At 42.9% G+C, this 14,175-nt stretch overlaps 2 protein-coding genes across 3 annotated transcripts; both read left to right on the top strand.

Moving 5' to 3' along the window:
• The first annotated feature begins 126 nt into the window (after window positions 1–126).
• Window positions 127–8,498, top strand: zbtb17 (zinc finger and BTB domain containing 17). Of its 2 annotated transcripts, none has more exons than XM_055931780.1 (15): window positions 127–286; window positions 1,811–2,040; window positions 2,299–2,478; window positions 2,674–2,991; window positions 3,081–3,170; window positions 3,374–3,618; window positions 3,839–3,981; window positions 4,358–4,658; window positions 4,796–4,883; window positions 5,160–5,276; window positions 5,452–5,572; window positions 5,644–5,774; window positions 6,195–6,467; window positions 6,659–6,748; window positions 7,004–8,498. In XM_055931780.1, the coding sequence occupies exons 2-15, from the start codon at window positions 1,836–1,838 to the stop codon at window positions 7,363–7,365; spliced, it is 2,664 nt and encodes an 887-aa protein (XP_055787755.1). In that variant the 5' UTR covers window positions 127–286; window positions 1,811–1,835; the 3' UTR covers window positions 7,366–8,498. The 2 variants fall into 2 exon arrangements, with proteins under 2 accessions (XP_055787755.1, XP_055787756.1); XM_055931781.1 differs by lacking the exon at window positions 127–286 and adding an exon at window positions 718–977.
• Window positions 8,499–8,881: 383 nt separating this feature from the next.
• Window positions 8,882–14,001, top strand: ddost (dolichyl-diphosphooligosaccharide--protein glycosyltransferase subunit (non-catalytic)). Its single transcript, XM_055931777.1, has 11 exons — window positions 8,882–9,129; window positions 9,685–9,795; window positions 9,901–9,987; window positions 10,098–10,201; window positions 10,407–10,501; window positions 10,623–10,716; window positions 10,849–10,997; window positions 11,132–11,279; window positions 11,464–11,584; window positions 13,363–13,469; window positions 13,635–14,001. The coding sequence occupies exons 1-11, from the start codon at window positions 8,910–8,912 to the stop codon at window positions 13,782–13,784; spliced, it is 1,386 nt and encodes a 461-aa protein (XP_055787752.1). The 5' UTR covers window positions 8,882–8,909; the 3' UTR covers window positions 13,785–14,001.
• The last annotated feature ends 174 nt before the right edge of the window (window positions 14,002–14,175 follow it).

Raw genomic sequence — 14,175 nt, 5'->3', positions numbered from 1 at the left:
TACTGTGAGAACCATCTTGAATACGATCAGGTTTAGTGCGCCATCACATGGCCATTTTTAACACCATTCCACGCTCAGAAATAAAACTGCGCGTGCGCATTATGTAAACTATCCACCCGGCCACTATCAATCGATCAGAGAGTGGAAGATGGTGGTGAATCGAGTCTGTGGGGCTAGATCGATCACCGAAAAACTCGATTGAACGAATTCAACAGATTGTGGGAAAATATTACGAAACAACAACATAACAAGCGTTTGGAGTGGAGAACTCTGCGATTCTCGAGAGGTAATTTTAATGCAATGCTTTTGAAAGATGGCGTATGCTTAAAGTACAGAACGAGGCTCTAAGGACTAGCAGAAAGAAAGGCCTCTCTATAGCCAAACGCCATCTTGTTTGTCCAAAACATGCATGTCTAGACACGCTAAATTAATCCCGGATAGCAAGGGTAGAAGGATATAGGATTCATAATCAATCTTCTGCATCGTCAAAAAATAAATTAATGAAATTCCTTAAATGACAAATGATTTGCGCACCAGTGGTGTAAAGTCTGTCGCATCGATGGTTAAGCTAGGACTTTTAAACAGTCAATTGTCGATATAGGCCAACCCTGGCTTCTTTTGATAAGTTTAATATTGCATCGCTATAATTTCCATAAAACAACAACACCATAGAGTACCACAGAATTAGTCATAATACCCATAAAACCTAGCAGTCAAACAGGGAAATTGTTCCAATCGTTTTCCCACCATTTATTTGTCCCCATAGTGGATTTTAGAAACATTTCAAATAAGAGCTGTGATTTGTGTAGGCTTACCCAAGCGTGACGTGTTGATAACTGTGGAAATCTCTCTAAGGTGCCTTTTATAAATATATTCACCACCCCAAAAAATAAATGCTTATTATCTGCTAATGGGGCTATCATAAAAAACTACAAATGCCATGATGATCTGGACGAGACTACCAAATCAAGGCAAAGGTAAGAATCTCTGGATTAACTATCTAATGTTAGTTAAATTTAGTCATCAATAAATTGGCAAAAAAAAAATACTTGACAATTCTGTGAATGGTCTTGTGCAAGTTTTAAATTGACACAATACCTGTTAGCAAAGGTGTCAGCTAGAGATGATGTCTACTTTGATGCTAATTAGCATTTTTGAATCTGAGAGTAAATAGAGATTAATATATTGATAAGAGTCACCTTGTCCGAGAGAGATTTACAGAGAGATTTACATGGTTATCAATACATCACGCCAGGGTAAGCCTACGCCCCTATTTTAAGTGTTTCTGAAGTCCCTTATGGGACAAATTTAGGGCGGAAATACAATTGGAACTGTTTCCCTGTTTGACCGCTAGGTTTTATGGGTATTATGAAACCTCCACTGTGGGGCTCTATATCTTGTGAGCCCCCAATTATTTAGTTGTCAGGAAATGTCAAATTATTAAATTACATATGATAAATGCACTGAGAAATAAACCAACCGTGTGTGATTGTATCATAATTATTAGTCATGTTTTAAGTGAGAATCAAATCAAATTGTATTTGTCACATGTGCTGAATACAACAAGTGTAGACTTTACCGTGAAATACTAACTTACAAACCCTTTCCCAACTATACAGTTAAAGTAAGAAAATTAACAAATAGATAAAAACAAAATAGTAACACAATAAAATAGCAATAACGAATCCCCTTTCCAGACATGTTTTTGTTTAAAGTTCCAAACATGTAGATTAGTTTGACAGTGGTAATGTGTTGCCTCACCTGCTTGACTAAGTCCAATAAACTGTAACTCTATCCACTGTGTCAATAGCTTCCCAAGGCGCCCACTCTCCAGGATGGACTTTCCCTGGCACAGTGGCAAGGTTTTGGAACAGCTCAATCACCAGCGTCAACTGGGCCTGCTTTGTGACTGTACCTTTGTGGTGGACGGGGAGGACTTCAAGGCCCACAAGGCTGTGTTGGCTGCCTGCAGCGCCTACTTCCGCACCCTCTTCCTGGACCAGAAGGATGTGGTGCACCTGGATATTAGCAACGCAGCAGGTACATAAGCCTTTCCCTGGTTGATGAGTTAGAATGTCTGCAATAAGTGGATGTCTGCTGTTGCCCTTAAAAGCCTTGTTCGGAAATGATAACACTATTATGAATTATGGTATTTCCCACCTAAGACAGAAATATATGGAGGGAAAACACTGAATTATTTGCTTTACCCTAATATCCAAGACCATGTTCAACATCATGCTTAGGTTATCTGCCTCAGTCACAGCATGGCTCATGGATCCATCCCTGTGTATTCTACAGGTCTGGGCCAAGTCCTTGAGTTCATGTACACGGCCAAGCTGAGTCTGAGTCCTCAGAATGTGGAGGATGTGGTGGCGGTGGCCACGTTCCTGCAGATGCAGGAGATAGTCAATGCCTGTTCTGCCTACCAGTCTCTGGCAGTCTCCACATCATCCCAGACAACACAAGACTTAATTGACCGTGAGTACAGTACAGATCAGTTCACAAACAGTGGTTATTAGTACACAGTCATTAGCATGCTCGCTTTAACAAGACCACTAATGTTATCAGTACTTTCTTTTGGGGCAGCTGAAGCAAGCACACTGATTTTCTTCAGGAAATTGACATTTTCTGGTTAATATTGTTCTCACCCATCATTTCTTCCAAACCATAAAGACAAGATTGAGGAAGGAGAGCAAAACACGGAGAAGGAGCCGTCAGAGACAAGGTCACATGACGAGGAAATCCCAAACCCCTCAGCAGAGGATGAAGGGCCAAAGGGCGGTCAGGAGGACCCGAAGGAGACCACCCCCGACGATGGGCAGATTTCCAGAAAGACCCCAGACAAACAGGCCCCGGGGAGAGGAAGACCCCCCAAAACCTCCACCCACGCCACACAGAGAAAAGCTGCAGCTGAAAGTGAGGAGGTGGAGAGCGCCGCCAAAGATGTGCTTGAGTTTCAGGATGACCCCTCGGATGCGGACTACACGCCCAGTATGTGAATAATTTGTCTTCATACTTTTCATTGATGGTCTGTATGTTTGATATTGCTGTGCTGATGAAGATTTATTTTGTACTTACAGAGTTGCCATTCAAGTCTGCAGCCGGTAGGTCTTACATGAGCTCCAGGAGAAGAAGGACAAGGAGAGCTCCTCGACGCAACCTCTCACAGGGTAAACAAACAGATTGACTGATCTTCCTAGAAGTAATTACAGATCTGCCATGACTGGATAGGTTAAAGCTACCTTGCTTTCTCCTATCCAATCATGTCGGATCAGTGACTACTTGAAGGAAGGGAAGATGGAAGGCTATATTTTCTAAATATTTGACTGCAGTGGGCCGCAGTGTCTGATGGTTATGCAATTCCTATTCATAGATAATGAGGGGAGTAGCGCACCAAAGACAGTAAATGAAGAGAAAAAAGAGGTGGAGGAGGGTGAAATGGAGGAGGAGGAAGAGGAGGGAGGTGGTGAAGAAGTAGACGAGCAGGAGGATGAAGGAGATGAGGGAGAAGATGGCCAGGGGACGGAGAGCGGAGAGGAGAGGAAGCAGCTACGGTTGGGTGCTGTCACCGACCGCACCGAGTCACGGTCCTACGGCTCTGTGACTCACAAGTGTGAGGTGAGAACCGTGTGCTTGTTTATGTGTGTGGTTACTTTGCACACTGTGATTAAACATGGAAATTATCAGCTTGAATGTTTTTTCATGATCCATTCCCTATTAGAGGACTTATTGTTTTAAACTGTGTTTGTATGTTTTCCTATCAAATAGAGGATATTGCATTTACACTCATGTAATTGGGGGTTGCGCATTTTTAACTTACGTGCCATGTATTTTCTAGGACTGTGGAAAGAAGTTCACCCACACGGGGAACTTCAAGAGACACATTCGCATTCACACAGGAGAGAAACCTTTCAGCTGCCGTGACTGCCACAAGGCCTTCTCAGACCCGGCTGCCTGCAAGGCTCACGAGAAAACACACAGGTTCGTATCAAGCTCATCACCTGTCTTTCTCTTGGGCATATTGACAAACTATTCCCGTTGTCCTATTTCTGGGGCCTTGTTGATGTTCTCTTTGCAGATCTGATTGGTTTACTTTCTTATTTTAGATTTGCTTGAAGAGATCTACCCTCTCTTAATGTTCAAAAACAAGACTTTGTATGAACGAGGCGATTTGTGCAACACATCCCCTTGTAACTTGTTGATAATAACGATGATCAAATTGATAGTGAATTAAAATCAAGACAGTCATAAAAATCTGAGTTTCATTACATCAACATCCTCTCGAACCTCTCAACACCTGAGTAAATATAAGTAGCTATATCTTACTTAAATATATCTTATGTCTCTCTCTCCGTAGCCCCCTGAAACCTTACTGCTGCTCCTCATGTGGGAAGAGCTACCGGCAGATCAGCCTGCTCAACTTGCACCGGAAGCGTCACACGGGCGAGGCCCGATACAGTTGCAGGGACTGCGGCAAGCTCTTCACCACGTCTGGAAACCTGAAGCGCCACATGCTGGTGCACAGCGGCGAGAAGCCGTACCACTGCGACTACTGCGACCGGGCCTTCTCCGACCCCACTGCCAAAATGCGCCACCTGGAGACACATGATGCCGACAAGGGCCACAGGTGTCCGCACTGCGACAAGCGGTTCAACCAGGTTAGGACCACTACTAAAACACGACTACACTGATAGATGTTGTAGTGTTTTTGTACAACCCTGTATATAGTTTCTCTCTATCCTTGCATTGAAATGTTGAACTGTACTCTAACCTGGCTATTCCTCTGTTTGGACAGACTGGGAATCTAAAGGCTCACCTGAAGATCCACATCACAGACGGCCCTCTGAAGTGTAAAGAGTGTGGCAAACAGTTCACCACCTCAGGTAACACCAGACTTCTGGGCTTTTAGTCATTAAGCGTCTCAGAGAGTGGGAGTTCTGATCTAGGATCAGGCCCTCACTGTCCATGTAATCTTATTAATTATGATCTAAAAGGCAACACTGATTCTAATGAATAAGATTACATGGGAGGACCTGATCCTAGATCAGCACTCTTACTTTTACACTCTTTATGAACACAGGCCCTGGTCTCTCTCTGTGTTGATATATATAACTAGTCTGGTCTTCGTATTGGTATATAACTGTAGTTTTGTTTCCCAGGGAATTTGAAGAGACACCTGCGTGTTCACAGTGGGGAGAAGCCCTATATCTGTATGCACTGCCAGAGAGCTTTCTCTGACCCCGGGGCGCTACAGAGACATGAGCGCATACACACAGGTAACAGTCCTAGAAATTGATTTATATGACTGTTCACATTTATCTCTTGCTTTGTACTGTGTAGCCTTAACATGTGTGTAACATAAACATGTGCAAAAATAACAGGAAATGCCTGTGCAGTTCATCATAGGTTAGAGACTGTAATGTAACTGTAGTATGTGTGTGTCTCCTGTAGGGGAGAAGCCATGTCTGTGTCTGATCTGTGGGAAGGGGTTCACCCAGGCCAGTTCACTCATCGCTCATGTCCGCCAGCACACCGGAGAGAAGCCCTATGTCTGCGACCGCTGTGGCAAAAGGTAAACAGACACACACACAGTATGATCCTATTGATATAACAGAGCCGTTTATGTCCTCTCTCCGACTTCAGGTTTGTTCAGTCCAGTCAGCTGGCCAATCACATCCGTCACCATGATAACATCCGGCCACACAAGTGTCACATCTGCAACAAGGCGTTTGTCAACGTTGGGGATCTCTCCAAGCATATCATCATTCACACAGGTAGGAAGTACCATTGTGAGTGAGCAGAAATTGAGGTTCCCTGGGAGTAGTGGATATTAATGTATAGCCACCCTTAGCGACGTTGACAGAAGGCAGATTTTTTTCTGGTTTTCAGGGAAACATTATTTTCAACCTAACTTCCGTTTTCCCTGAAAAACTGAATTTGGGACTCTGCTCAGGCGTCTTTCTATGTCTGCTTCTGTACATTCGGTTAATGGATAGTCCAAAAATAGTATAATATGTAAAAAAAAATAAAAAATGGAATATAGGTATATTTCCAGTGAAGAAAACAAAGCTGTTGGGTATCTGGGTACATTATATCCCCTCTGTCTTTAGTGTCCCTCCAACCTCCTTACCCTGAGGTATAACATTAGTCTACATTCACCCTTCAACTCATTTTTTCATCCCACCATCCCCTAGGAGAGAAGCCCTTCCTGTGTGACAAGTGCGGCCGCGGGTTCAACCGCGTTGACAACCTGCGCTCCCACGTCAAGACCGTCCACCAGGGTAAGGCTGGGATGAAGCGCCTGGTGGTTACCGGGGGCGACAGCGACGACGGGGGTGATGAGTTTCACGGTGGGTCGGCCTCGGAGATGGACGACAACGAGATCAACATCGTCACCGTCACCACTGAGGACATCGTCACCCTGGCGACAGAGGCCCTGGCTGGCAGCGCTGTGGCCCAGCTGACAGGTCAGACCAATAGCATGCTGGGTAATGAAGTTCAGATAGGGGGAGGAGAATGGTGGTATGCAATGGATGTGACTGTAATAGGAATGAGATTAAAGGAATGTGGCTGTGTGAGAGTAAGAAAGAAATGGACTCGGAATAATGAAGAAAATTCTCCTGTTGTGAACGTTTCTATGGATTCTGTCTGTTTCCAGTGGTGCCTGTGGCTTCACCGGTCTCAGCAGACGAGACGGAGGCTCTAAAAGCAGAGATCACCAAGGCTGTGGAGAAGGTGCAGGAAGGAGGTGAGACTGGCCAACACAGCTTTGATCAGCTATTGCTATTCATCACTTGGATAACACGGAATGTAATATCAGTATTTTTTTAGTTTATTAATTCTACCATTTAAAAAAAGCAAGCACACATAAAACTTAAAAAGCCATTCATGCACATTAATAAAATCATTGAGGATAGCACACAATAAAGTCTGGGACTATAGATTATACTTCCTTATACACATACTGTACATCCTCACCATCAGTCTTCTCTGTCCTTCCCAGACCCCAACACTCAGATCCTGTATGCGTGCGACTCGTGCGGTGACAAGTTCCTGGATGCCAGTTCACTGGCCCAACACGTGCGAATCCACACAGCCCAGGCTCTGGTCATGTTCCAGGCTGACTCGGACTTCTACCAGCAGTACGCTGCTGCTGCAGGAGCCACCGCCGTGGGGGAAGTTGTTACCACAACCTGGCAACCCATCTCCGAGCAGGTCATCCAGGGAGGGGAGCTCGTCTTCCACACCCGTGAGGCCGAGGAGGAGGAGGAGGAGGAGGAGGAGGGGGGAGAGGTGATGGCCCAAGCTGACTCCCAGCCGGAGGGGCAAGATGAGGCTGTGGCAGAGGGAGAAGAGATGGTGTGAGAGTCAGGCTTGGGGAAGAAAAGTACATTGAAGAACTGATTATATCTGGTGTGTAAAGACACCCCAAGTTGAGTGAGTAATTAGTCATAATTTCTTACAATTTCCTGCCCTGTGTAGGAAAACGACAGTGAGATTTCTAATCATGAGTTAACATAATCATTAATAAACTGTAATTTGTAGAGATTAGCAAAGCATTGTCAGCCTCTTCTGACATAAATTCCCCTAATTCTAGAATCTCTTTAGGTGGTAGCAGAAGTATGTAACATGCTATAGTCAATTTTGCACTGTATGTTTAAAATGTATATTATGAAATATAGAAATGGGCTATTCATTTAGAAAATCTTCATGCGGTATATCCCAGGGCGGGAAGGTCAGTTGATACATCACACCACTTTTGTTTTTCTTCTCCCTGACAGTAAAAAGCAGATAGGTAGTAAAATATTGCCTACAGATTCCTGCCGTGTTTTACTGAGATAGTGTAAATGTTCCTCTCTTAGTTTAGGTATTTTAGTATACTTCATTGAAGTATTTTCATTAAAAGCACAAGTGTACATAAACTATTGATAGACTACTTTGTGTAGTGCTACTAGCATTTTGAGTGAGAAGGACTTTCTAGTTGTTTCTCTTTCACATTGCACGTCCATGGTCGACAGGCAAACAATGTAAATGCTGTGCACGTTGACGTTTGTTCTATTTCCGACTAACATATTATAATTACTCTTTGTGGAGAGAACTAGAAAACTGAAATCACTTCCTATTGGTGGGATCCATATGAAAAATGACAATTTCTCAATGATTTGTAGCACTGACTTGGCAGGTATTAAGAAGTACAAGAAGTCATTAACTGACTATGTATGCTAGCCTATATTAGCATAAAAAATATGTTTCCTTGAGAAAGCTTAGTTTAAGGGCAGCAGGAGCACCTAAAATCGCATACCAATGTGTGTAGATTATGATTATATTCAGTCCTGGTTGATACTAGTTCGTGCAAATCTTTTTTTAGTTGAATAATACAGACTATGACATAGACCTTCTGTTTTAAATTAAATCAATGGCTGATTAAATATGGGGGGAGGGGGAGAATGTATAAAAACTACCAACTGATCAATAAAGACGACTATATCAAAACAGAACTGAGCTGCTCGTTTTTTTTTTTCTTCACTGTTAAATGTATGTGGTTGAACCGAACACCACACGTGTTCCTTTGGGGAATAAAAAAAGTTCAGTAACACTTAAAACTGACCGGCATAATGCATTATACAGTATGCTGCATATTGGGACAAGAATGTATGACCCACTTGTGTCTCTTTATTATGATTATGCACCGTATTGCAGATCATTTATTGACGAAAAAAATACAAACTATTAAGTATTCGCACAGATATTACAGAAAAACACACTCCCTCATAATAAAATAAAAGTGCACTGATCATGTTCATTGTCAAACTTGAATGCACGGTGGTCGCGTTCTTGTGTGCGATTGGCTGAATCCTGAGGTCAAAGGTAGGTCTACTGCTAAAGCTGACGTCGGCTTATTTCCCAAAATGGCGACGCGGACATCAGACAGACAAACGAACCGGGGTAGTTCTACGTTATTATCCAATAAACGGACCTTAAGCATGGCTCAAACCAAATCCAATTTTATTTTCTTCTTAACAATGTCGTCTATGATGCACATGGCATTGGCTGACGGAAAGACACTCGTTTTGTTGGACAACCTCAACATCAGAGACACCCATTCAATCTTCTTCCGCAGTCTGGCAGGTGAGAAGGAGAGAAGGAATACTCATGCTTTTCTCAATCATTGATACTTAGGTAGCTAGTGGTTTCACAATATTACAATATCAATAACGTGTTTTCCTTCAGATATTAATCTAAGTTGGCGCTCGTATCTGTTCACTACTAGCTAGCTAATCTTAGCTAGTTTTGTTAACGTTGCATAGGAAAATGTGTCACTGCTGGGGCGTGTGACACTGATTTTGGTCAAATAGTAGCTAGCTAGCTCCCATTGTCGACGTTGAAGACGAAGATGGCTCGTATCTGTCCACCTGACGATGTTAGCTTTTTGCACTAATTGTGATTGTAGTGTACTGCTGAGCTACACCCTGCACATTTTGCAGACCCCACTGCGCATGTGCTGTTACATGACGTTTCCCAAATGTGTATCCAAGGCAATACACATTTTTAATACAAGCATCCCTCAAAGTAGTGCATTGTTTATATGCACTAGAAATGACTGGTTAACAGCCTATCCTAGGGGATCAAATGTGTAAAGCAAATACATTTGCAGCGGGCTGATGTAGCTGTTTCTTTTTGCAGAGCGTGGTTTTGACCTTTCATTCAAGACTGCAGATGATCCTTCACTTTCTCTGATCAAATATGGCCAATTTCTCTATGACCACCTCATCATCTTCTCCCCATCCGTGGAAGGTTAGTTAATATTGCAGTTCAACAGTTTTGTGGCATTTCATAACTTTCCTCAGTGACTCTTGTTACAAAGTTTAAACTATTTAATGCATATTTTTTTCCTTTAAGACTTTGGTGGCAACATCAATGTTGAGACCATCACATCATTCATTGATGGTGGAGGCAATGTCCTGGTGGCTGCTGGCTCTGATATTGGTAAGTGCAAAGATGGATTATTCTTCCATGATGTGTGTAAAAACCACACACTTGGGTTCTTCATTTACACTGGAACTAGTGCCATTGTCTTGTCCTCTCTTTTGCCCTAGGTGACCCACTTAGAGAGCTGGGCAGTGAATGTGGGATTGAGTTTGATGAGGAGAAGACTGCTGTAATTGATCATCACCATTACGATGTGTCGGACCCTGGTGAGGTAAGCAGAAGAGATGTAGATAACATTCTAATGTAAACCTTTAAGCTGTCGTTTTTGCAATTGCTTATAGAGGCACAATGTGTTTGCACACCTGTCTGGTAATGTAGACTTCTCAAGAAAAGATGTGGATTGAGTGTCCATTTGAATTACAGAGCACTTGAGGTGGGTTATGATCATAAGATGTGAATGTTTTTCCTTCCCCTAGCATACCCTGATTGTTGCTGATCCAGAGAATCTGCTGAAGGCTCCCACTATTGTTGGGAACCCCAGTGACAAACCCATCCTCTTCAAGGGTGTTGGGTGAGTCTACCATTACACTGGAGAACAATTATTGGCTCTTCTAAACAAGGGTTATTACTAGACTGGTAATGGGTTGTTTCCCATGGTGAAGGATTGTCGTCATCTTCTCCCCTTCTCCCAGCATGGTGGCAGACCCAGATAACCCCCTGGTCCTGGACATTCTGACTGGCTCTTCCACCTCCTACTCCTACTTCCCTGACCGACCCATCTCTCAGGTAATACCAGCACTGTTTCCTTCCTTATCAAACATTCTCCTTTGAAAATGTAATAACTTATGTGCATGTATAAGGTGTTTATCCCTGGAACGTTATATTTTGGTTGACACTGTTCTCCTTCTTTCTGGACAGTATCCCCATGCTGTTGGAAAGAACACTCTTCTGATTGCTGGACTCCAGGCCAGGAACAACGCCCGTGTGGTATTCAGCGGCTCACTGTACTTTTTCAGCGACGCCTTCTTCAACTCGGCTGTGCAGAAGGCCACACCTGGCTCCCAGAGGTAACTCTCTCATAGTGTTTTTCATCATCTGCTCTGCAATTGCCTGCCCTACTTTTTTACTTTAATTGTCCAATAATCACCCATGTATTTCTAGAAACGGAACTGTTTTAATTCCTGTCTTGCACCTCTTGAAGGTACGCTCAGACTGGGAACATGGAGTTGGCTGAGGCTCTGTCCCAATGGGTGTTCAAGGAGGCCGGCGTACTCCGGGTGGGAGCTGTTACCCATCATCCTGTGGGCGAGAGCACCCCTCCTGCAGCCTACACCATCACAGACCTTGTGGTGAGTCACTTAAGGCCATGATTTAATCTATGATGATAGTATTTAGCAATTTTTATGTTTATTTAACGGAACATTCAAAGTGGAAAATATGCCCTTTGAGCTCATGAGTGAGCATGAAGATATTCGTTTTCTTCAGCTCCATCAAGTGGCATGGCATTGTTTCTGTCCCTTACTTCCGACACAGGAGTACAGCGTTGTTATTGAGATGCTGTCCAAGGGCAGCTGGGTTCCCTTTGACGGGAAAGACATCCAGCTGGAGTTTGTGAGAATCGACCCCTTCGTCAGGACCTACCTCAAGAAAAATGGTATGAACATTTCACAGACATGACCATCATAGACATGACCAATGTTCTCTTTAAGCAGTCCATGAAGAAATACCTGCCCCTGCAGAGATGCACAAAATTCAACTTCTCTGAACTTGACTAGATTTTCACCCTGTTAGTTTACAATATCTTTCAGATCAACGTTTCCCTCTACTGTGGGAATTGTGATCGACTCAACATAATATCAGCCCCTTTCAATGCAACATACCGAAATAAATCAAACTATGAAATAGTGTTTTTGTTGTAGGCAGAGCGCAGTGAAATGAGGATTCTACAGGCACGAGCGATTGCAACTCACGAGTAGCCTAGATGCGCTAGTTTTGGGATCAAGGTGCAGAGCCTGTGTGCACATTTGTTGATATTCTTTGCTAGTTAGTGAGTTATTAGCCCAGTTATAGCTGGTTTTTGGTCCGCAATGGAGTGATTGCTGCCTACAAAATGCATGAAATGTGTACATTTCTAGCCATCTTTGAAAAGCAAGTCCGGTTAAGAGGGGCAGTATTGTATTTTGAGACAGGCTTGAAGAATCTAATGGGCAGAGGGTAGCATATATTTTGTCTGATTCTCTGTAATAATTGTATGGGAATAATGAATATAAGGTGGTTTCTTGCATCATACAATACATTTTCAGTCACATACTTGTTTGAAGGACAAGTGGCTAAAAAAGTTAATGTCAAGCTCTGCATAAAGTTTTAAAAAGTCTCATGGAATGTAGGCCTACATTGAACACCACACATTGGCGGCTACTGTAGGCTGTCATAGAATAGCTGTTTTCCATGTGGAAATGTTATGGGATGCCTTTTCTCTGTTTTTGATGGTAGGCCATTCTGATAGACTTACATTATGATCAAATAGCCACTGTAGCTTAATTTGCCACTGTTAAAACGGTAACTTAGTAGGTACAGGCTCAGTGTAAACGCATGCCGGACGTTGCACAAAATGTTCACAACATTCAAGTTTCCTCTCAGCAGACCTGAAATATGCTCAGTGCTGGCAAAAAATAGAGGGAACGTTGGACATTAATTTTTTTCCATGATTATTTCCATAATTGCATTTTTTGTTGTAATTCTCATGAGGCAGAATAGTTTTCCAATAACCCAAATCAAAGAATTGTATTCAAGTGTGCATCCTTGAAACCCTCAAAGTTCTACAGCTGCACCATTGAGAGCATCTTGACTGGCTGCATCATTGCTTGATATGGCAATTGCTTGGCATCCGACTGCAAGGCGCTACAGAGGGTAGTGCGTGCGGCCCAGTACATCACTGGGGCCTAGCTCCCTGCCTTCCAGGGCCTTCCTCTGGTGGTGTCAGAGGAAAGCCCTAAAAATTCAGACTCCAGCGACCCTAGTCAGACTGTTCTCTCTGCTACCGATACGTCAAGTCTCGAACCAACAGGACCCTGAACAGCTTCTACCCCCAAACCATAAGACTGCTAAATAGTTAACCAATATCTACAACGGACTATCTGCATTGACACTTTTTGCACTAACTCTTTTGACTCCTCACACATGGTGCTGTTACTGTTTATTATCTATCCTGTTGCCTAGTCACTTTATCCTTAACTATGTGTACAAATCTACCTCATACCCCTGCGCATTGACTCGGTACTGGTGCCAAGTTATCGTTACTCATTGTATTTATTCATGTTATTGATGGGAAGGGCACTTAAGTAAGCATTTCACTTTTAGTCTACACCTGTTGTTTATGAATCGTGTAACTAATACAAATTGATTTGAAGTGCTGTTTTTTTCCCTTAACAGGAGATAAATACAGCATCCAATTTAAATTGCCTGACGTGTATGGAGTGTTTCAGTTCAAGGTGGACTATAACAGGCTAGGCTACACACACCTGTACTCCTCCACTCAGGTGAGGGAACTGTTACATTAAAACATGTGTTTTGTAATGGAAGGCTCTTGAGTATATCAAGGGCTACACCAGCTAATTCATTGTACCTATCACACTATAAGAAAACACAATATAGTACTGAACTGTAAGGGGCTCATTTGCTAATGTATACATCCACTCCCATAGGTGTCGGTGCGACCCCTGCAGCACACCCAGTATGACCGCTTCATCCCCTCCGCGTTTCCTTACTACGCCAGTGTCTTCTCTATGATGGGAGGACTCTTTGTCTTCAGCATAGTCTTCCTTCACATGAAAGAAAAGGAGAAGTCAGACTAGGGTGATAAAAGTGTATTCAATTAGGAGGGGGGCTGGTAGATAATGGGGTGAAGGTTCTTGGTTGCTTAAATTGTCAGAGCCTGCAAAAAGAGTTGACAATTGTTATTTTTGCTTCTATGTTGGTTGTGGGGGCATTTAATTAGGGCTTTGCAGGCCAACTTACTCAGCTTTTGTACTAAAAAAACAACTTTCATGTATAAAATAATCACTCAAATGATCTGTGAGCATTCTAAAATTCTGTTGGGAATTGGATATTGTTGCTTCCAGATCTCAATATCAGGTGAAGCACTTGTTTGGAAACATTCCATGAATTAGTTGTTTTTCCCCCACCCACTTGTACGAGGATAAAAACATATTGATGTGGAAATGCACTGAATATTTTAGTCGTGTC

Source organism: Salvelinus fontinalis, chromosome 8 (genome assembly GCF_029448725.1).
Source record: "Salvelinus fontinalis isolate EN_2023a chromosome 8, ASM2944872v1, whole genome shotgun sequence".
NCBI classification, from domain to species: Eukaryota; Metazoa; Chordata; class Actinopteri; order Salmoniformes; family Salmonidae; genus Salvelinus; species Salvelinus fontinalis.
The sequence above is the reverse complement of the archived record's forward strand: the minus strand, read 5'-3'. Positions and strand labels throughout refer to the sequence as shown.

What these genes read in the sequence shown, in the direction of transcription:
- zbtb17 (XM_055931780.1), top strand. Translation starts at nt 1,836, where the DNA reads ATGGACTTTCCCTGGCACAGTGGCAAGGTTTTGGAACAGCTCAATCAC. An exon ending in GCATATCATCATTCACACAG is followed by an intron (nt 5,775 to 6,194) that starts GTAGGAAGTACC and finishes ACCATCCCCTAG; the next exon opens with GAGAGAAGCCCTTCCTGTGT. An exon ending in GGAGAAGGTGCAGGAAGGAG is followed by an intron (nt 6,749 to 7,003) that starts GTGAGACTGGCC and finishes TGTCCTTCCCAG; the next exon opens with ACCCCAACACTCAGATCCTG.
- ddost (XM_055931777.1), top strand. Translation starts at nt 8,910, where the DNA reads ATGGCGACGCGGACATCAGACAGACAAACGAACCGGGGTAGTTCTACG. An exon ending in ATCCTCTTCAAGGGTGTTGG is followed by an intron (nt 10,502 to 10,622) that starts GTGAGTCTACCA and finishes CCCTTCTCCCAG; the next exon opens with CATGGTGGCAGACCCAGATA. An exon ending in GCCACACCTGGCTCCCAGAG is followed by an intron (nt 10,998 to 11,131) that starts GTAACTCTCTCA and finishes CACCTCTTGAAG; the next exon opens with GTACGCTCAGACTGGGAACA.